Consider the following 15417-nt stretch of genomic DNA (forward strand, 5'->3'; position numbering starts at 1 on the left):
GCCCCAAACCTGGTTTGCACAAACCAAGTCTGGTCATCAGCACCAGGCTCTACCCAACTGAGCCAATCTCATGGGAGTTGTTCATGGGCAAAGGGCAGATGTCAAGGGGGGCACCCCAAACTTGGGGCTCTGGGAACAGCAAGGATTTCCCCAGGAGCAGCATCCTGGAGGTCAGCTTTGAGAGGGCTGAATCCCACATCATTTCCTCTGACACTGATTGCTCTGAATGAGGAAGGTGATGCACTCAGGAGGAGGATGTTGTTTTTTCTACCTGCTGAACAGGAGAAGCCAAACAAACTCCTTTTTACGCCTTTGTCCAGAACCACCACTTCCCCTTGGCTATTTATACTGAGCCACTCATCGTCATCCTCTGGCCTGCTTGGCCCCAGGAGAGCTGTTCAGCCTCAAACCAACATCATTCATTCCTGGCGAGGTCTGGTGTGCACCCACCCATCCCACTGATCCCACCCTGGGAGCTGCTCACTCCTGCTGGCTCCAGAAGGGAAGGATGAGGTGCAGGGACGTCTCCACTGAGACACCACAGGCTTGCTCCGCTCCAGGTGTGAGTGGCATCGTAAATAAATGTCGCAATCTTTATTTTACACAAAGACCAGTGTTTTATCCAGGCGTGAGGATTTTCCTCCTGTTGATTCCCACTGGCAAATTTTGATGGGAAGGAACTGCTGCATTCCAAGATGGAGGTTAATAAAAAACCAGATGGCTTAAATATTCTTTTTTTTTTTTTTAAGCTTTCCTTTTTTTGGAAAGCTCGACCATTTTGGCAGTCCCTAATGAGGGATCTGAAACTGGACAGGGCCGGAAGGAAGTGAGGGTGTAACCTGTGGGACACACAAGCATCTTACAGTGTCCTTTGGAAAACATTCCAAGGTTTGATTGAGATATAAAGCCATTTGCCCGGCCAAAGTAAAAGTCATTAAATTTTAAAACCATTCCATGCTAAACATCCCAGCCCATGGTGGAATGTGCTTCCAGGTGCTGCGGAGCTTCCTGCAGTTTCCAAAGAGCTCTGCTGGGTTGCAGCCGAGCTGCCAGCTCATGGCTTTATCATCTGTCTCATTATATGTGATATTTTACTTCTGCTCTGAGAATCATGAAAATCTCATCTTTTCTTTAACCCGTCCTCTCCTCTCTTTTTTACTCCTTCTCCTCCTCCACCCCTCCTGGCCTGAGCAAGGAAAAAAAAAGAGGATGCTGTCCCACATACTTGCTGGAAAATATGAATGTTAAGGCCTGGAGGAAAAAAAAAAAACAAACAACTGGCAGTCATATTTTTTGGACTTTAACGTCAGGGTTCTTGAAGCAGTTTCCTGATTGGAAAAGAGGAGAGGGTGATTAATGGCTTTGGAGTGCCGGAGTTTGGCAATTGCAGCCCAGGACTCGGTCGGGAAGCATCCGGAGCCTGCTCCGTGTAATAGCCCGAGGCAGGAGGAAAGGAGCGGGCAGCGGAGCACAGCGGTGGCTGAGAAAGGACAGTGCTGTCAAAACTCACGTCTCCAATCCTGCAAAACAGGATGGGCACATGGATTTGAGGATGGCAGGAGCGGTGCCAGCTCTGGAGTGGGGAATACCGTAGGGAACAGCGGCTCATCCCTCCCCAGCACCCCCCCCCCCCCCAAAGGCATGTCTGTGCACATCAGGGGTTTGGAGATCCCTGGAGCTTGGATCCCTCCGTTCTGGGAGTGCTGCAGCCGTGGCGCAGTGTCCCTATCGGGGAGTTTCTGTTTTTTAGAGATTTCAAGATTTGGCTTTTCAAAGGCTCAGCGGAGGCAGGTCGGGGCACATTTGGAAGGAATGGAGCACCCAACGCGTGTGTGCCCTGTGCTGAACCCTTCAGAGAGCCCGGGTGCTGCACATCCTGCCAGAACGGCCCTTGGGAGCCCGGCGGGTCGGAGGGCTGGGAGTGAGGCTGGAATTGCGCTCCAGACCTCACCTGGGCAGCGAGGGCTTCCCGGAGCACTTCTGAAGAAAACCCCGGAGCTACAGTCGCAGCACAATTGAGCCGCTCTGCCTGCTTTGATTCGAGCTTCAAAGGAGAGCTGGCGAATAATGGATGTTGCAGTTCAGTGGCTGACTCCGAAATTTGGGGTTAGGGAAGGAGGTTGGCGAAGGGAGAGTGTGGGGAAATCTGGCTTCATTTAAAATGGATCCGAAACTTCTTAGGGAAGCAGAAGCCCAAAGTTTCATTTTTGGTTAGCTTGAAGTACTGCAGTCAATCCAAACTGAAGTGTCTTGATTTTGATGTCAACTCTTCTTAACTCCTTTAAAAACCAAGTCTCTGGTCATGGTTTCAGCTCGAAAAATTAACAGTTTTCTTTGGCAAATCTCACAGGGAGCTGTGTTGACATTTGGAGTGAATCTGCACCATTTTCCAGTCAAATCCTGTTGGCTTGACTTGAACCAAATTTTTTTTTTTTCCAAATAGCTTTTGGCCCCTCCAAAATCCAGGAATTGCTGCTGAAATTGTTGCTCAGAGTCCAAAAAGTGTCCTTCAGCTGTTTCAGAGCTAAACAATAGTGACTGCAGCATCCTCTTCCTTGCCTCAGGAGCAATTCCAGTGTTAACTGGAGGGTTTAAAGGCACATTTCTCACCTTACCTGTGGCACTGCCTTGCAGCAGTTTGGCATCACTTCAGGGTCCACTCCACACTCTGTAGGGAAAAGCTTTATGGGAAAAAGCCTTGACTGGGGGGGAGCCACCAGAGCCTGGCCCTTGCTGCCTTCAGGCATATTTTGAGCACAAAATTGCAAAATTTGCATGGTATGGTGGCACATTTCTCCTCATTTATAGCTCGTGGAGCAGGCAGGGACCAGCCATCTCTGGCTTTTCCTAACAGGTCTGGCAATACTGCTCAGCAAATCTTTGTGATGTGTTTGGGGGATTTTTTGGGAGAATGGAAAAGGATTTTTAACAAAGGGAGCTGTCAGGGTTTGGAAAGATAAAATCCCACCTCCTGACAGAATTCTTTGTCCCTCTTAGGAGATCTCCAGCCACGAGTCAGCCACCTGTGTCCAGAGTGAACCTGCAAGGTACGTGTGGGATTTGGGGACGGGCTGCCAGACCAAGGGCACACAACATTTACTGCCCAGTTCTGCTCACAGCTGCTTCTCTGCCCCCTCCCCGGTGCAGTTCTGGGTTCCTCCTGCAAAACCCATAGGAGAGAACTATCAGGCTCCAAATATTGTTATTTTAATCGTTTGGTTTGGGGTTTCTGCTGGTGTATTAGCAGAGGAGATGAACATGATTTTGGTTTGATAGTCATGGCCACAGTGGCTGCTGTTCTTGTGAGTCCCTGTGAGCACAGGCCTGGACAAGCCCCAGCCCACGAGCCCTGAACAGGCTCAGACACAGCTGGGTCTTTATTTTTTATTTTTTTTTTTATTCTGTTTATTTCAGTTTGTTTCCATGTGATCTGTGTACTCAAAACCTTTCCTGGGTGAGACTTCCCTGGCTTCCTGCTGGGAAAGGGGTGCCAGGGCAAGGTGGGGTGGGCAGCACCACGAGGGCTGCTCAGGCAGGGGGAAGGATGAGGAAGAGCAGCAGGATTACTTAGGACAGGCTTATTTGCTGTGGCAGCTGGGTTTAGCCAAGCTGAGGGTCTGTAGAACCCCGCTCAGGATCAGAGCTGGCCCTACTTACACTAATTCAAAGGTTGCTCCAGAGAGAAGGAGATAAGATTTGGAGCAGTGCCCACTTGTGAGGTTTAATCTCAGCCTTTCCAATAATTACATGCTTGGAGGGACTAATAAAGCTTCATTTTCACAGCGTGTAAAGCCTGGAGAGCTATCATTTCCTCTCCTGCTGTGTGTTATTTATTCTCAGGGGACATGCAGAGTCCTGGACACTTCCAGATGAGGTTCCTCCAAACTTGTTAATGGGAGATGGAAACCTCTGATGCAAAACCAAAACTGGACAAGGCAATCTTAAACTCCTTTTCTTTCTGTCACAGCCAGCAGGAATGCAGCTCAATGCATGATTTAAAGCTGGGTCTAGCGAGGCTTTGAATTTGTGCCTGTGTGGAAAAAAAAAAAAATGGAAAATTTCCTAGGCTTTCCATAGATCTGTTTATGTAAGTTAGACAATCTAATAACGAGGAGAGAATGCCCTTCCAGGAATTCTAGCTTCATTTTCTTAACACTTTCCGTGGAAAAAAAATTGCTCTCAACATTTTAACACTTTGGGGATATTCTTCTACACTATTTCCAAAGTGAGCTGTAGGACACTTGGTACTTTTTTAGCTGATTCAAGCTTCTGATTCTGGGAATACATGACAATTCCTTTAGGAATGAAGCGTTTGACACACAGAACTGTAAAGTGAGTTTTGTGTCACCTTGTAAAGGTTAGATTTGTGGCCCCTCAAGTAAATAGGTTTTTAAGCACAAATCTTAACTGCTTTTAGGTGAAACCTTCAAATCAAATTTTTAAAAGTGAGTTGGATCATTGCAGCTTCAGTGATTTGTGTTGCTTTGTAGGTAAGAAGGAGATGCGTTTTTGAGGTGAATAGGAAGTTGGGTGATTTCCTACATAAAACCAGCCAATATTGGCACTACTGGTAGAAAATCCTGGGGTTCTTGGTTAAATTCAGCTCATTGCCTTCCTCTGCCTCTTCACAGCTGCTGTCACACTGAATTCCTTTCCAGGCAGCAGAAAATGAGCAGAACCCTTGACTTTCTAAGGAAATTTCCATTTAATTCTGTAAGAACAGAGACTTTTAAGGATTTTTTTCAATGTTTTCACCTTTTTTTCCCCCCTTGACGGCTTCTGCTTGGAAATCATGAACAGAAGCAGAGATTTTCCTATCAGAACCCTTCCAGTTCTGTGCCAGCAGCTGAGAGGATGCAGAGTGTTTTTCCTGAAGGTTTTGCAGAAGGAAGCAGTCGTGTTTTGATTGGGACCAGGCTGCTTCACATCTCTCTAGATAAAAGACTGTATTTGGAAAGAACTGGGTTTGGATTCATGAGATTTGTTGAAGCTTGGAATTTGATTTTAACCCTCCAGTGTCACCCATTGATTCATGGCTTTACCACAACCCACTGACATCACTGTGAGCATCTTGTGGATGTCTCGTTTGATTTCTCATTAATGAGGTGATTTATATCCTGTTTTGAGAAATACAGAACTCGGGGTTTACAGCAAAGGAGGCTGCATTAATAAAATTACACCCAGCATTTGCACTGCAAGGAATACATGCCAGCTGTTTACTCCAGCTGGAATATTCCAGGATTTTCCAAGCAACAACAGCCAAATCTGTTGCTGTTGTTGCATCACTGAGGACCCAGGCCCGTGGTGGAATAATTGAGCTGTGCTGTGGTGAAATGAGGAAATTCTTTTTTGCTTTCATTTTCTTTAAGTAGTAAAACTTTTGGCCGGGTTTTTCCTGGGACAAAGGGCTTCAAAAGTCACTGCTGGTGTCACTGTGAATTTCAGAGCTTTTTTAACCTTGCAAGCACAGCCAGAGAAGGAAGGGGAATATGGATTGAACATCCTGTGTTTTGTCCTTGGTATCAGCTGAAGTAAATCTGGCAGATTTTTCCTGTTATTTTGTTATAACCGCAGCTCACGGGAACGCACAAAATGGCTTTTATGAATTAACCGAGGAACCATAGCGTGGGAATACAAAGCCACAGCAAAAGTCCATCAGTCCTTAATTAACCACGCAGGATGATGGGAATGCTGCAGGGTTGCAGGATGATGGGAATGCTGCAGGGTTCCTGCCTGGTGCATGGCATCCCCAGCAGCTGTGCAGGGCCAGGGCAGCAAGCTGCTGCTCCAGGAACAGTGAGAGAACACAGTGTCCATGAGGGCTCTTTCTCCTGAGGTTTCTTTCTCCTGTCTCCCTTTGTTTCTGCTGAGTGTGGCCTTTGCCACAGTTACTTTCAGTGACCTTTATGCCACCTTGGGCTCAGGAATCCATCAGTGCCTTCCCTTCTCCATCCAGCTCTCCCCTCCCCTGGCCCCAGTGAAAGGTCTGCAGTTGCTGCCCGATGATTCAACCAATAACACCTTTAACCAGCCACAAGCCTGACTTTTCCTGCTTGGTTTTGTTCCTACTTCCATGTTTATTCCCCTCAGTGACCCTTATTCCCTCTGAATTAAATCACCTTTCACTGCCTGCCACCGTCACTCAAAGCCTCTCGCTCTCCCACAATTTGGTACAAACTTGTTTTGTTCCCACACTGTCAATCCCTTGTCTGCCCATTCCTGTTTGATCCACTGGCCACATTTAATGTCACCAGTGGTGACAGGAGCAAAGCACAGAGTTATGGATCCAACAGCACCGAGTTTTTCCCGGGCTGTGGGGGGTTTGCAGAGAATCTTCTCAAGATGCCCTTGGATACTCTCAGCACGGACTAATGACAGTTCTCCTCACAATTAAGGACACAAAATTGCTGATCTGCCGCAGCAGCCCCAAGCCTGGGGGCACAGCCCTTTGGGGTATGTCACCCACAGCATTTCAGGGCTCAGGGGATTAAAGCTTTGTTCAAATTCCTCTCTGGGGATGGGAGGGAAGGCTCGGTGTTTTTCTTCCTTGTGCCTTAGCCGTGCTTTCCTGTACCTCGGCACGTTTGTCTGCGCTTCTCACATGCCTTTACACGACCTCCAAACTTGTACTCTTTCATTTTTCCTGTGGGTGTAGGACATACACAGACTCGTGCACGAAGCTTTGTGTAAAGCGTAAACAAAGACTGGATAATGCTCATGCTACTGAGAGCCCCAAGCTTTTGTTAGGAGTTCAGGAGCCTTGTGCATCCGAGTGAGCTCTGGGTTACAAATATCTCTGAATCCCGAGTAATTAGCAGGGAGCTGCTGCTCTTGCACCATCCTCCTCTGCTTGGCACGTGCAGAACGGCTCTGGGCACGCACAGAGGAGAGGATCCAGTTTGAAATTCCGTTTCTTTGCTGGGAGTTTGGCTGAAGATTAGACCTTTAGATTTGGAGAGCGACCCTAAAAGTCAAATGGTTGCGGTGCTTTGTGCTTTTGCAGGAGCGCAGAGGAACCACGAGTTCCTGAGCAGCCGAGCCACAGAGTCGCAAACGGAGCCTCGTTAGCACCTACAGATATTCTTATTAAAGGATGCAGCGCAGGCACCATGCACATTATTCAGACACAAACCCAAACCCCTGTAAGAAATCAGGTAGATAATGAGCTAAATGACGCGCCTAGACGAGCGCTGCGGTGATTCTTGCCGCTCGCCGGATGAAAAGAACATTTCAAAGCGAATTTCAGAGCGGGGCTGAGGCAGCTCCAGCCAGCACGGGGCCATCCCGAAGCTGCTGCCGGCTCTCCGGGGGGAGTTCATTCCTGCGGGGACTCCGTTCCGCGTGTTGCGCCCGCCTGCCTCGAACACACCCCCCGAAAGTTGGACTCATGCATCTTAGTAAGTATTTCAGTTATGCTATTGACGTCAATGCAGTCATTAAATAGATTGCCGGCCCTCCCAGCAGCAAACCTGTGCCAAAGACCTACAGGCAGACACATTTTAAAAGAAGAACATCAGGTTTGCTTTTAGCATTTGGAGAGAATAAGGGAAAAGTTTCTTCTGAAGTCACCCCTTGCAATAAGGGTGGTTTTTTTGCTTCATTTTCTAAGGCTCATTTTCGGTGAAGATAATTGGTGTGTTTTATTGAACACACGTTTATTGTGTTGCTGTGTGCATAAACGGCTTCAAACGAGACTAAAAAATCATTTTTGTGATGGGCTCCGGATGACAAGTGACACTTGTTTCAGGTCCCCTGGCCAGATTTATTTGTGTATCAAGTGACAGGAGGCATTCAGGCAAACCTGCTTAGCCTTTGACTCCCAAAATCCTGCCAGGATTGATTTCATGACATCTATATAAGAAAATAGCCTTCATTTCTCCTCGGCAGGCTCTGAAGACACACAAGCTAATCACGACTCCATAGCAACAGATAAAAACTGTTTTCCCCTCCACCCCACCTGTGGATGTCACATGAAGATGCTCCACGTGCTGCTGCCATCAGGAGCCTGTCACTCCCCGGGGCCAGCTGCCTCCTGCAGCCGTGGGTGTGCAGGACTCCCTGAGCATTCCCACTGTCCTCCTGGATTCCTGGGGCTGCCTGGGACAGCATTCACCTCTTCTGGGAGACACCCAGGGCTGGGGACAGCTCTGCTCTCTGGGACAGCATTCATCCCATGGGAGACACCCAGGGCTGGGGACAGCTCTGGTCCCTTTTCCCAGTCAAGATTGGCTCCCAAGGGGCTGGTGCTGCCTTGGAGTGGCTACCTAAAAGTGGCTGGGCAATATTCAGATAATAAAAGCAGTTATTTATTAAAACCCTTCAATAGGTGCACCTTGGGCAGTCAGAAGCCTCCGAGGGGCTACACCCAGGATGGATGATGGTCACAAGTTTTTCATAGGTTTGGTCCATTTACATCTCAGGGGTTAATCCTCCAATTAGAGCTTCAAGTAATGAAGTCATTTACTCTCAGGTTGCCCTCCCAGGTCACTGTTGTTGAGGCCTGGGACAGTGAGGTGTCCTTGAGTTTCAGACCTAGAGAGGAATTGTTTTGTCTGAATGAAACAGAGCAGCCCCTGAGAGGCTACGGAGGTTTGGAGTTATACAGTAAAGCAGCACAGGATCTGAAAACCATAAAAGCTAAATCCTATGGCATTAGTGGGAGCTGGGCCCTGAGGACACACGGAGGGAGGTGAGGGAGCAGCTGTGCCTTGCCAGGAGGAGCAGGTCTGTTGTAACAGCAGCAGCCACGTGTTTCTGGAGCGGTCACAGAGCCAAACCCCAGGTTTTTGGTGAGGCTGTCATTTCAGTGCTGAGCCCGAGTTATTCAAGGGCTTTATCTGATGGGTGGCTCCTTTCCGAGTGGCCCAGGCACCGCGGTGGTGGCACAGGGACCTTGGGGGCAGCGCAGTCCTGTGGTGTCCCTGTGTCCCTATGTCTGTCCTGCTGTGTCCCTCTGTCTGTCCCTCTGTGTCCCTCTGTCCCATTGTGTCCCTGTGTCCCGTTGTGTCCCTCTGTCTGTCCCTGTCCCATTATGTCTCTCTGTCCCTGTGTCCCGTTGTGTCCCTTTGTCCCTGTGTCCCGTTGTGTCCCTCTGTCTGTCCCTCTGTCCCATTGTGTCCCTGTGTCCCGTTGTGTCCCTCTGTCTGTCCCTGTCCCATTATGTCTCTCTGTCCCTGTGTCCCGTTGTGTCCCTGTGTCCCGTTGTGTCCCTCTGTCTGTCCCTCTCTCCCATTGTGTCTCTCTGTCCCTGTGTCCCGTTGTGTCCCTCTGTCTGTCCCGCGCTGTCCCGGCTCCACTCGCTCCGCTCCCATGGCGCTGCATTGCACAAGGTTCCCGCAGACAATCGGGCGGTGCCATCGCTGCTATCAGCGCTGATAAAATCTGTGTCTCCTTTGTTTGCTGCGCACAAACCATCAGGGCTGCTGGGGGAGATCCTGACAGCGCAGCCCCGGGCACCCCGAATCCATTCCACATGAGAAGGAGAGATGTGTCCTGGATCGGAGGGAAAAACAACCCAAACCAAACAAAACCACCCAAAACAAACCTCTGGCAGTTTTTGTTTTGTTTTGTTTTGTTTTAGGTCGCAGGGCACGTCCTTAGGGATAAACATTGTCCCACTGGTCGAGTCCTTTCAGCTTCCGTGTCCCAGCATTTCCAGGCACTGGGAATTGCAGGGGCCTCCCCAAAGCTCCCAGCAGCAGCTCAGCCCCACAGCTCTGGAGGAATTTCTAAGTTTCTCTTTCCTGAGCTCAGTGCAGAGCGTTGTGTCCTGGACACACCATGGGAGAGCGAGAGGCTGCATCCAAAATCCGTGTGGGGACATTCCCAGGGAAATGCACTGCTCAAATCCCACAGCCAGCTCCAAAGGCCAAACCTTTGTCCTCCTGCAGGGTCTGATTCCCAGTGGAAGTTGCTTTATTATTGTGTTTAAGAAGTGTTTCTAATGATTCTCATCAGTCAAATCATAGTCCGGCAGGAATTTTCAGATATTTTTTTTATATTTATTCATCTTGCTGGGAGCAGGGGTTGTTTCCAGGTTGGAGGGGAATATAAAGAAGGGAAAGTGCTGTTCCTGGAGGACAGAATTGGAATTTGCTGTTCCTCTGCAGGGACATTCTGCTCACCAGACTTAACTCTACAGTTAAAAAATAACAAAGATGAAAACTTTCCAGAGCTTTAAAAATCAAGGTGGAATTAAAAGAGGGAGCAAAGAGTTGCTCTGGAACTTTTCCCTCAGTTTCATTTGGAATTGCATCCATTCTGATTCACACTCAGCAGTTGCCAGACATTGACACTGAACAATGAACATATTGATCATTTCGATGTTCAAATCATCCAGAAATGTGATGGTTTTATCACAGTTTCATCTCCCGATGAGCTAAAAATGATTTTTAGCCAAGTGAGGTGTGCTAATTAATGTAAGCATCGTTGTGCAAGAGAGGAGGAATGTTACACTAAGAGTTAATGAAACATTTCATTGTAATATTTGCTCCAAGAAGTGCCTGTAAATGACAGCCTTAAGGATGCTATAATTGCAATACCTTTTTTGACAGAAAGGAAACAGCTGCTAATTATTTATGGTTATTAATCAAACCTGTCAGTTTATTCAGAGTTCATTCAGTTCACTGTAAATATATATGATTACCAACAATTAAATGTTTTAAACAGTAGCCTTTAAAAACTATTTAAATACACCTCTCCCTGTGGGATATATTCTCACATCTAAAGGTAGCATTGATTTGCTTTGCTGTGCATTCAAGCACAGAATCATTTTAGAAATTCAGAATAATAATAATAAAAAAAAATCCTTCCAACATCCTGCAAGGTGTTGATTTGACAATTAATATATTTTGATTTTGTAGTCAGGACTGTGCCTCTGGAAGTTACAGACGTGAGCCAGGAGCAGGATCTGACCCAAGCTTTGCTGGGATCCATTATTCAGTGCTAAGCAACTCCATGGTTAAATTCAATTTTAAAGGAACTGTGCATTTTAATGTAGATACTCCAGTATAAATATCCTGCTGTCAGAAATCTCCCTTTCCAGGAGCAAATTAATCATCTGTGCGTGCTAAACTCCTCCACCACACCTTCACACTCTTCAAAAGCTTTCTGAAACAGACTTTTCCCCTGGACCTCAAAAGCCTCCAGGTTCCAGGCATTTGGAGAGAGGTTTTGGCTGCAGCTTGCCAGGTCCCTTGGAGCTTATTCCAGACACCCCAGTGTTTCCATTCCCAGTGGGTCCAATCCTGTCAGACCTTTCATGTGCTCGGGGAGGTTTGTCAGGCTTAGCACTTCATACCAAAATGCTTCTGAAATGTCACATTTTACAAGCACTGTCTTTTTCTTTAAATACCAGATATTATGCTGACAAAATTAGGAGTTGGTCAGAGCAGTCTTTGTGTTCTCTGAAAAACCAGGGGAGAATTCTGGGAAGTGGAAAAGCCAGCCTGTGTTCCTGTGCCTCTTCCCTCCCTCCCTGCCTCATTCCCTGTACGAATTTTACAAGAAGTGACCCAAAATCGTGTCCCTGCTGCTGCTGACTGGAGAACAGGACGTTAGGATCCATGCTGGGAGCATTTGTGCTGCTCTGGGACAGCCCAGGAGCATGTGGGATAATGTCTGTTCCGTAGGGATTGTCACTGAGCACAGCGTGGGGCCAGTCCTGCAAAGAAAATTCCAAGAACAAACACACACAAGTGCAGGGCTTGTTGGAAATGGACTTTGCTGGCATTTGACAGCTGTGAAATGTTTTCCTCCTTTTTCTTCCCAAAAGATCCTCTTGAAGAAGAGAACTCCAGGGAGAAGTTCCCAGTTGAACTGGAGTGTTTCTGGTTTATGGGATAGGATCCCCATCCAGCTCCTCCTCAAATTCTGCTGGGCCTCCGTCTGAATTCCAGATCTTTGGGCAGGGTATTTCCCAAAATTCCTGTTGCAGTTCCCTGGGTTTCAACTCTATTGCACAGAACTTTTCAACGCTTCCATCCCCTTCCAGTGGGAGCATCCCATGCAGGTAAAAGCCAAAAATCTGCTCCTCACCCTCCCTAGGTCAGGAAGGAGGAACCCAAGCAGAGATGCTGCTCACACCACAATTTCCAGCAGCAGCTGCTCCCTCTTTTTTTGTAACACCTCCCAATGTGGCTCTGAGTGCTGCTAGAACAGCTCCTGCTGCACGTTGCCTCGAGTGGGGAGTCATGTGCTGAAATCAGCCTGAAATCCACCCAAATTGTGTGAATTGTGCTGAATTTCCTGCACAGAATTCATGGCAGCATGAGCGATAGCGCAGAGACCTTGGCCAAGCTGTGACCAAGTGCCTCTTGTGCTGCTAACTGTAAGAAGTTCTGGAAAATGCCCCAGAGTATAAAACCTAGAGCAGGAAAAGGAATGCCAGGAATAATCCCCAGCAGGCTGAGCCAGAGCTGACCTTCAGTGGGGAACATTTCCTTTTCAATCTGATGTTTGAACTGGAATTGTGGGAAACATTTCCATTTCAATCTGATATTTGAACTGGAATTGTTAATAAGAGGTGCTTTTAATGCTGCCATTTTGATTTCCTTCAACTCAGGTCGCGGTGCTTAAATAAATGTATTTTGGGGGCTTCAGTCAAATGGTTTTTGAGTGTGATGGGCTGTTCTTAGCCCTGCTGGCTGCAGCCATTTGGGGAGTGGTGACATTTTCAAGTCTGCCTGTCATTACATCTGTCCCCATCTGTCCCTTCCAGGCATCTCTATGATGTAAAAAACCTGATTTGGGCCAGGACTGACCCCAGGTTTAAGGAATGTTGTCGTACAGGACTCAGAATCCTCACATTTGGTTAAAATAGTCCAAATCTAGGGAAAAAAACCCCCTACAAATAAATTAATATCTAGTGTTTTAGAATATCAGAATCTGATTGTGGGTAACCAGGGAATGAATCTGATGTTGTTTCCCTGGTAATTTCAGGAAAAATACAATGCCATGTCCCAAACACACCTTTTAAACAAGCCAGGGTGTGCTGGCCTCAGCTCTCAGGTGGAGATCAGCACGTGCAGGGTTTAATATGGAACATTAAAAGCTGTCAAAACAAATGATGCTGCTCTGTAGGCTCCTGCCATCTCCCTCTTCCTCCCCACCCCGTTCCCCGTGGGACTCACTCCGTGATTTTCAGCAGATTATTCTGAAAGCTCTGTGTGCACTCGGGGAAGCAGAAAGGCCAGTGAGTCACCAGCAGTGCACTGAGGGAGATGAACACCCAGGATTAGCACGGGGATGTTTCAGCTCTGCTGTCAGCCACTGAGGATTTGGAGTTTGGGGCTTGAGGTTCACCCCAAAATCAGAGTTATGGTGCAGGGATGGACAAAACCTGTGTGTTTTGGGGAGCCGCCATCCAGCTCGCACACAAAATATTCTGCAATTTTAACAGCTGGAGGATTGTGGGTTAGGAAATTGAGATTGTCCAAGCTCTCTGTGCTGGTTCTGCTCCCTGTCCCACGCTGCAGTCCCAGATCTGCCGATAGCACTGACTCACGGCTTTCCTGCACAGCCCAATCCAAACAGGACATTTTTTGCAACATTCTGCATTCTTGGGTGACTCCGCTCCCTGCAGATATCCCTGGATTTCAGCTGGGGGATGACAGTCCCAGGCATTTGGGTGAGAGGCAAACCAAGGGCACAAAGTTCAGCTGAGGTGAATTGGCGAGGTTGACATTTCCCCCTTGGGTACATAAAATACCTATTGGAGGAAAACAGATTAAAATTCCAAACTAAAGCTGGTTTTAAGCTGCCATCCTAAAGGATAATGATTTCAAGTAATTACATTTAGCCATGAAAAAAAAATTTGTTATATTTTATAATTAATATAATTGAAATGCTCACTCAAAATGTAAGGGGTGATTTTGTGTCCTGTCTTTCCATGGCTCGAGCAAGGCATGGTGACACAAGGGGTGTTATGTGTCTTAAAGAATTCCTATGGATTAGAGCTGGGATTCTTCCCAAAGCCACATTCTTAACTTTCATATTGAGAAACTTCAGGAAATCAAATTGAGCTGAAATAGAGGCAAATGTAGTGTTAGATGGTGACCTTTTAACCTCCCCAGGAGCCAAGGAACCTGATTTAAACAGGTCTAGCATTTTACCAGTGGCCTGTTCTCCGTGGTGACGTGGGCAGCCTTGCTCTGCCCCTTATTTAATATATCTGAATAATTTTCCTCCTGAAGAGCTAAGGATTATTAATTAACTTGGTCTTTGCATCCAGTGCCAGTGGCCAAACTGAGCTTTTCAGGTAGGTCTGGCTTTGAACTTCCAGGATTCATCCCTGAGGTTCCTCCTCCATTTCCCACCCCAGCATTTATTTCACCACAAAGGACTTTCACTCTTGACACACTCTTTAGACCAGAAGTTTTATTATCTCCAGGTTAAAACCTGATTTAATGGCTCCAGACAGGTCTGGAGATGAAAACACCACCTGGATTTGGGGGCAGATCCAAGCCAGGACTTTTCTGCTCATGGTTTGCCAAACTCTTGTGAAACGGTGACACAGAGCCCAGCAAATCCTCGGCGCCTCTCAGACTTTGGGGTTGTTTTTTCCTCTGGTTGAACTCAGATCGTTGCTGTGCGGTCTGGCTGGGGAGTTCCTTCCGTGCCCTGGGCCTCTTATGAAAATCACCTCGAGGTTTCAGAGGAGGAGGAGGTTCTGGGGCACCTGCAGGGGTGCACGAGGTGGATTTTTTTTTTGATGTGAGGATGGACTGAGGTGGGCATGGAGGAGTTTGGGATGGGGAGAGCCCATGGGTTAGGCTGGGCTGGGGGCTGGCACAAGCAGAGCCCCTTTCCAGCACACGCAGCTCCCGTTAGGAATCCTCAATCTTCAGTAGGAATCCTCAATCCTCGGTAGGAATCCTCAATCCTGGCCCGGCTGTGGCTGAGCCAGCTCCAGAGCCGGAAACCGTCCAGCCACAACAGCCCAGGATGGTGCCCCACCTAATTAAGGCTGTTGAAAGGCAAGGCTAATTAGTTTAGGTGGAGCACCTCGTTAGCACAAGGATGTTGCTTCCAGGATCCAAGTTGGTTTCCCCGCACGTGTGAGCTCCCCAGCGCTCTCCCACATGCAGCAAATGAGATAATGCAGTGCCCAGGTAGATCCTAGGTGGGTACCGAGGTCATTGCAGCATCACATCCTGAGTTTTCCAGGGCTTTCTCACACTCCTGCCCTCATGTGTGCTCGGCGAGAAAACACTTCTGCTCACACCGTAAAATGTTCTTGCTGTGACCCGGCCTGGCCTCGTTTAGATAGAGAAACAAAAGCACAGTGCGGGCACTCTGTGATCGGCAGGAAGTTGGGATTGGGATTTGAAATGCTCAGGCTCAGCTCTAGGGCTGGGCTGGGGGCTTCCTTCCCATCCGAATCCACAGGCATCTCCATCCCAGCCTGCAGCTCTCTGG

At 47.8% G+C, this 15417-nt stretch overlaps 1 protein-coding gene across 2 annotated transcripts in view; it reads left to right on the plus strand.

The window, feature by feature from the left end:
* The window catches only part of PDE4B (phosphodiesterase 4B), a 160049-nt gene that overhangs the window by 102311 nt on the left and 42321 nt on the right, over positions 1–15417 (plus strand). For both annotated transcript variants that reach the window (XM_062497666.1, XM_062497667.1), the window contains one exon: positions 2998–3047. In XM_062497666.1, the coding sequence (XP_062353650.1) occupies positions 2998–3047 (50 nt within the window). The remainder of the gene's footprint in view (positions 1–2997; positions 3048–15417) is intronic.

This window comes from Cinclus cinclus, chromosome 8 (genome assembly GCF_963662255.1).
Source record: "Cinclus cinclus chromosome 8, bCinCin1.1, whole genome shotgun sequence".
In the NCBI taxonomy this organism is placed as follows: Eukaryota; Metazoa; Chordata; class Aves; order Passeriformes; family Cinclidae; genus Cinclus; species Cinclus cinclus.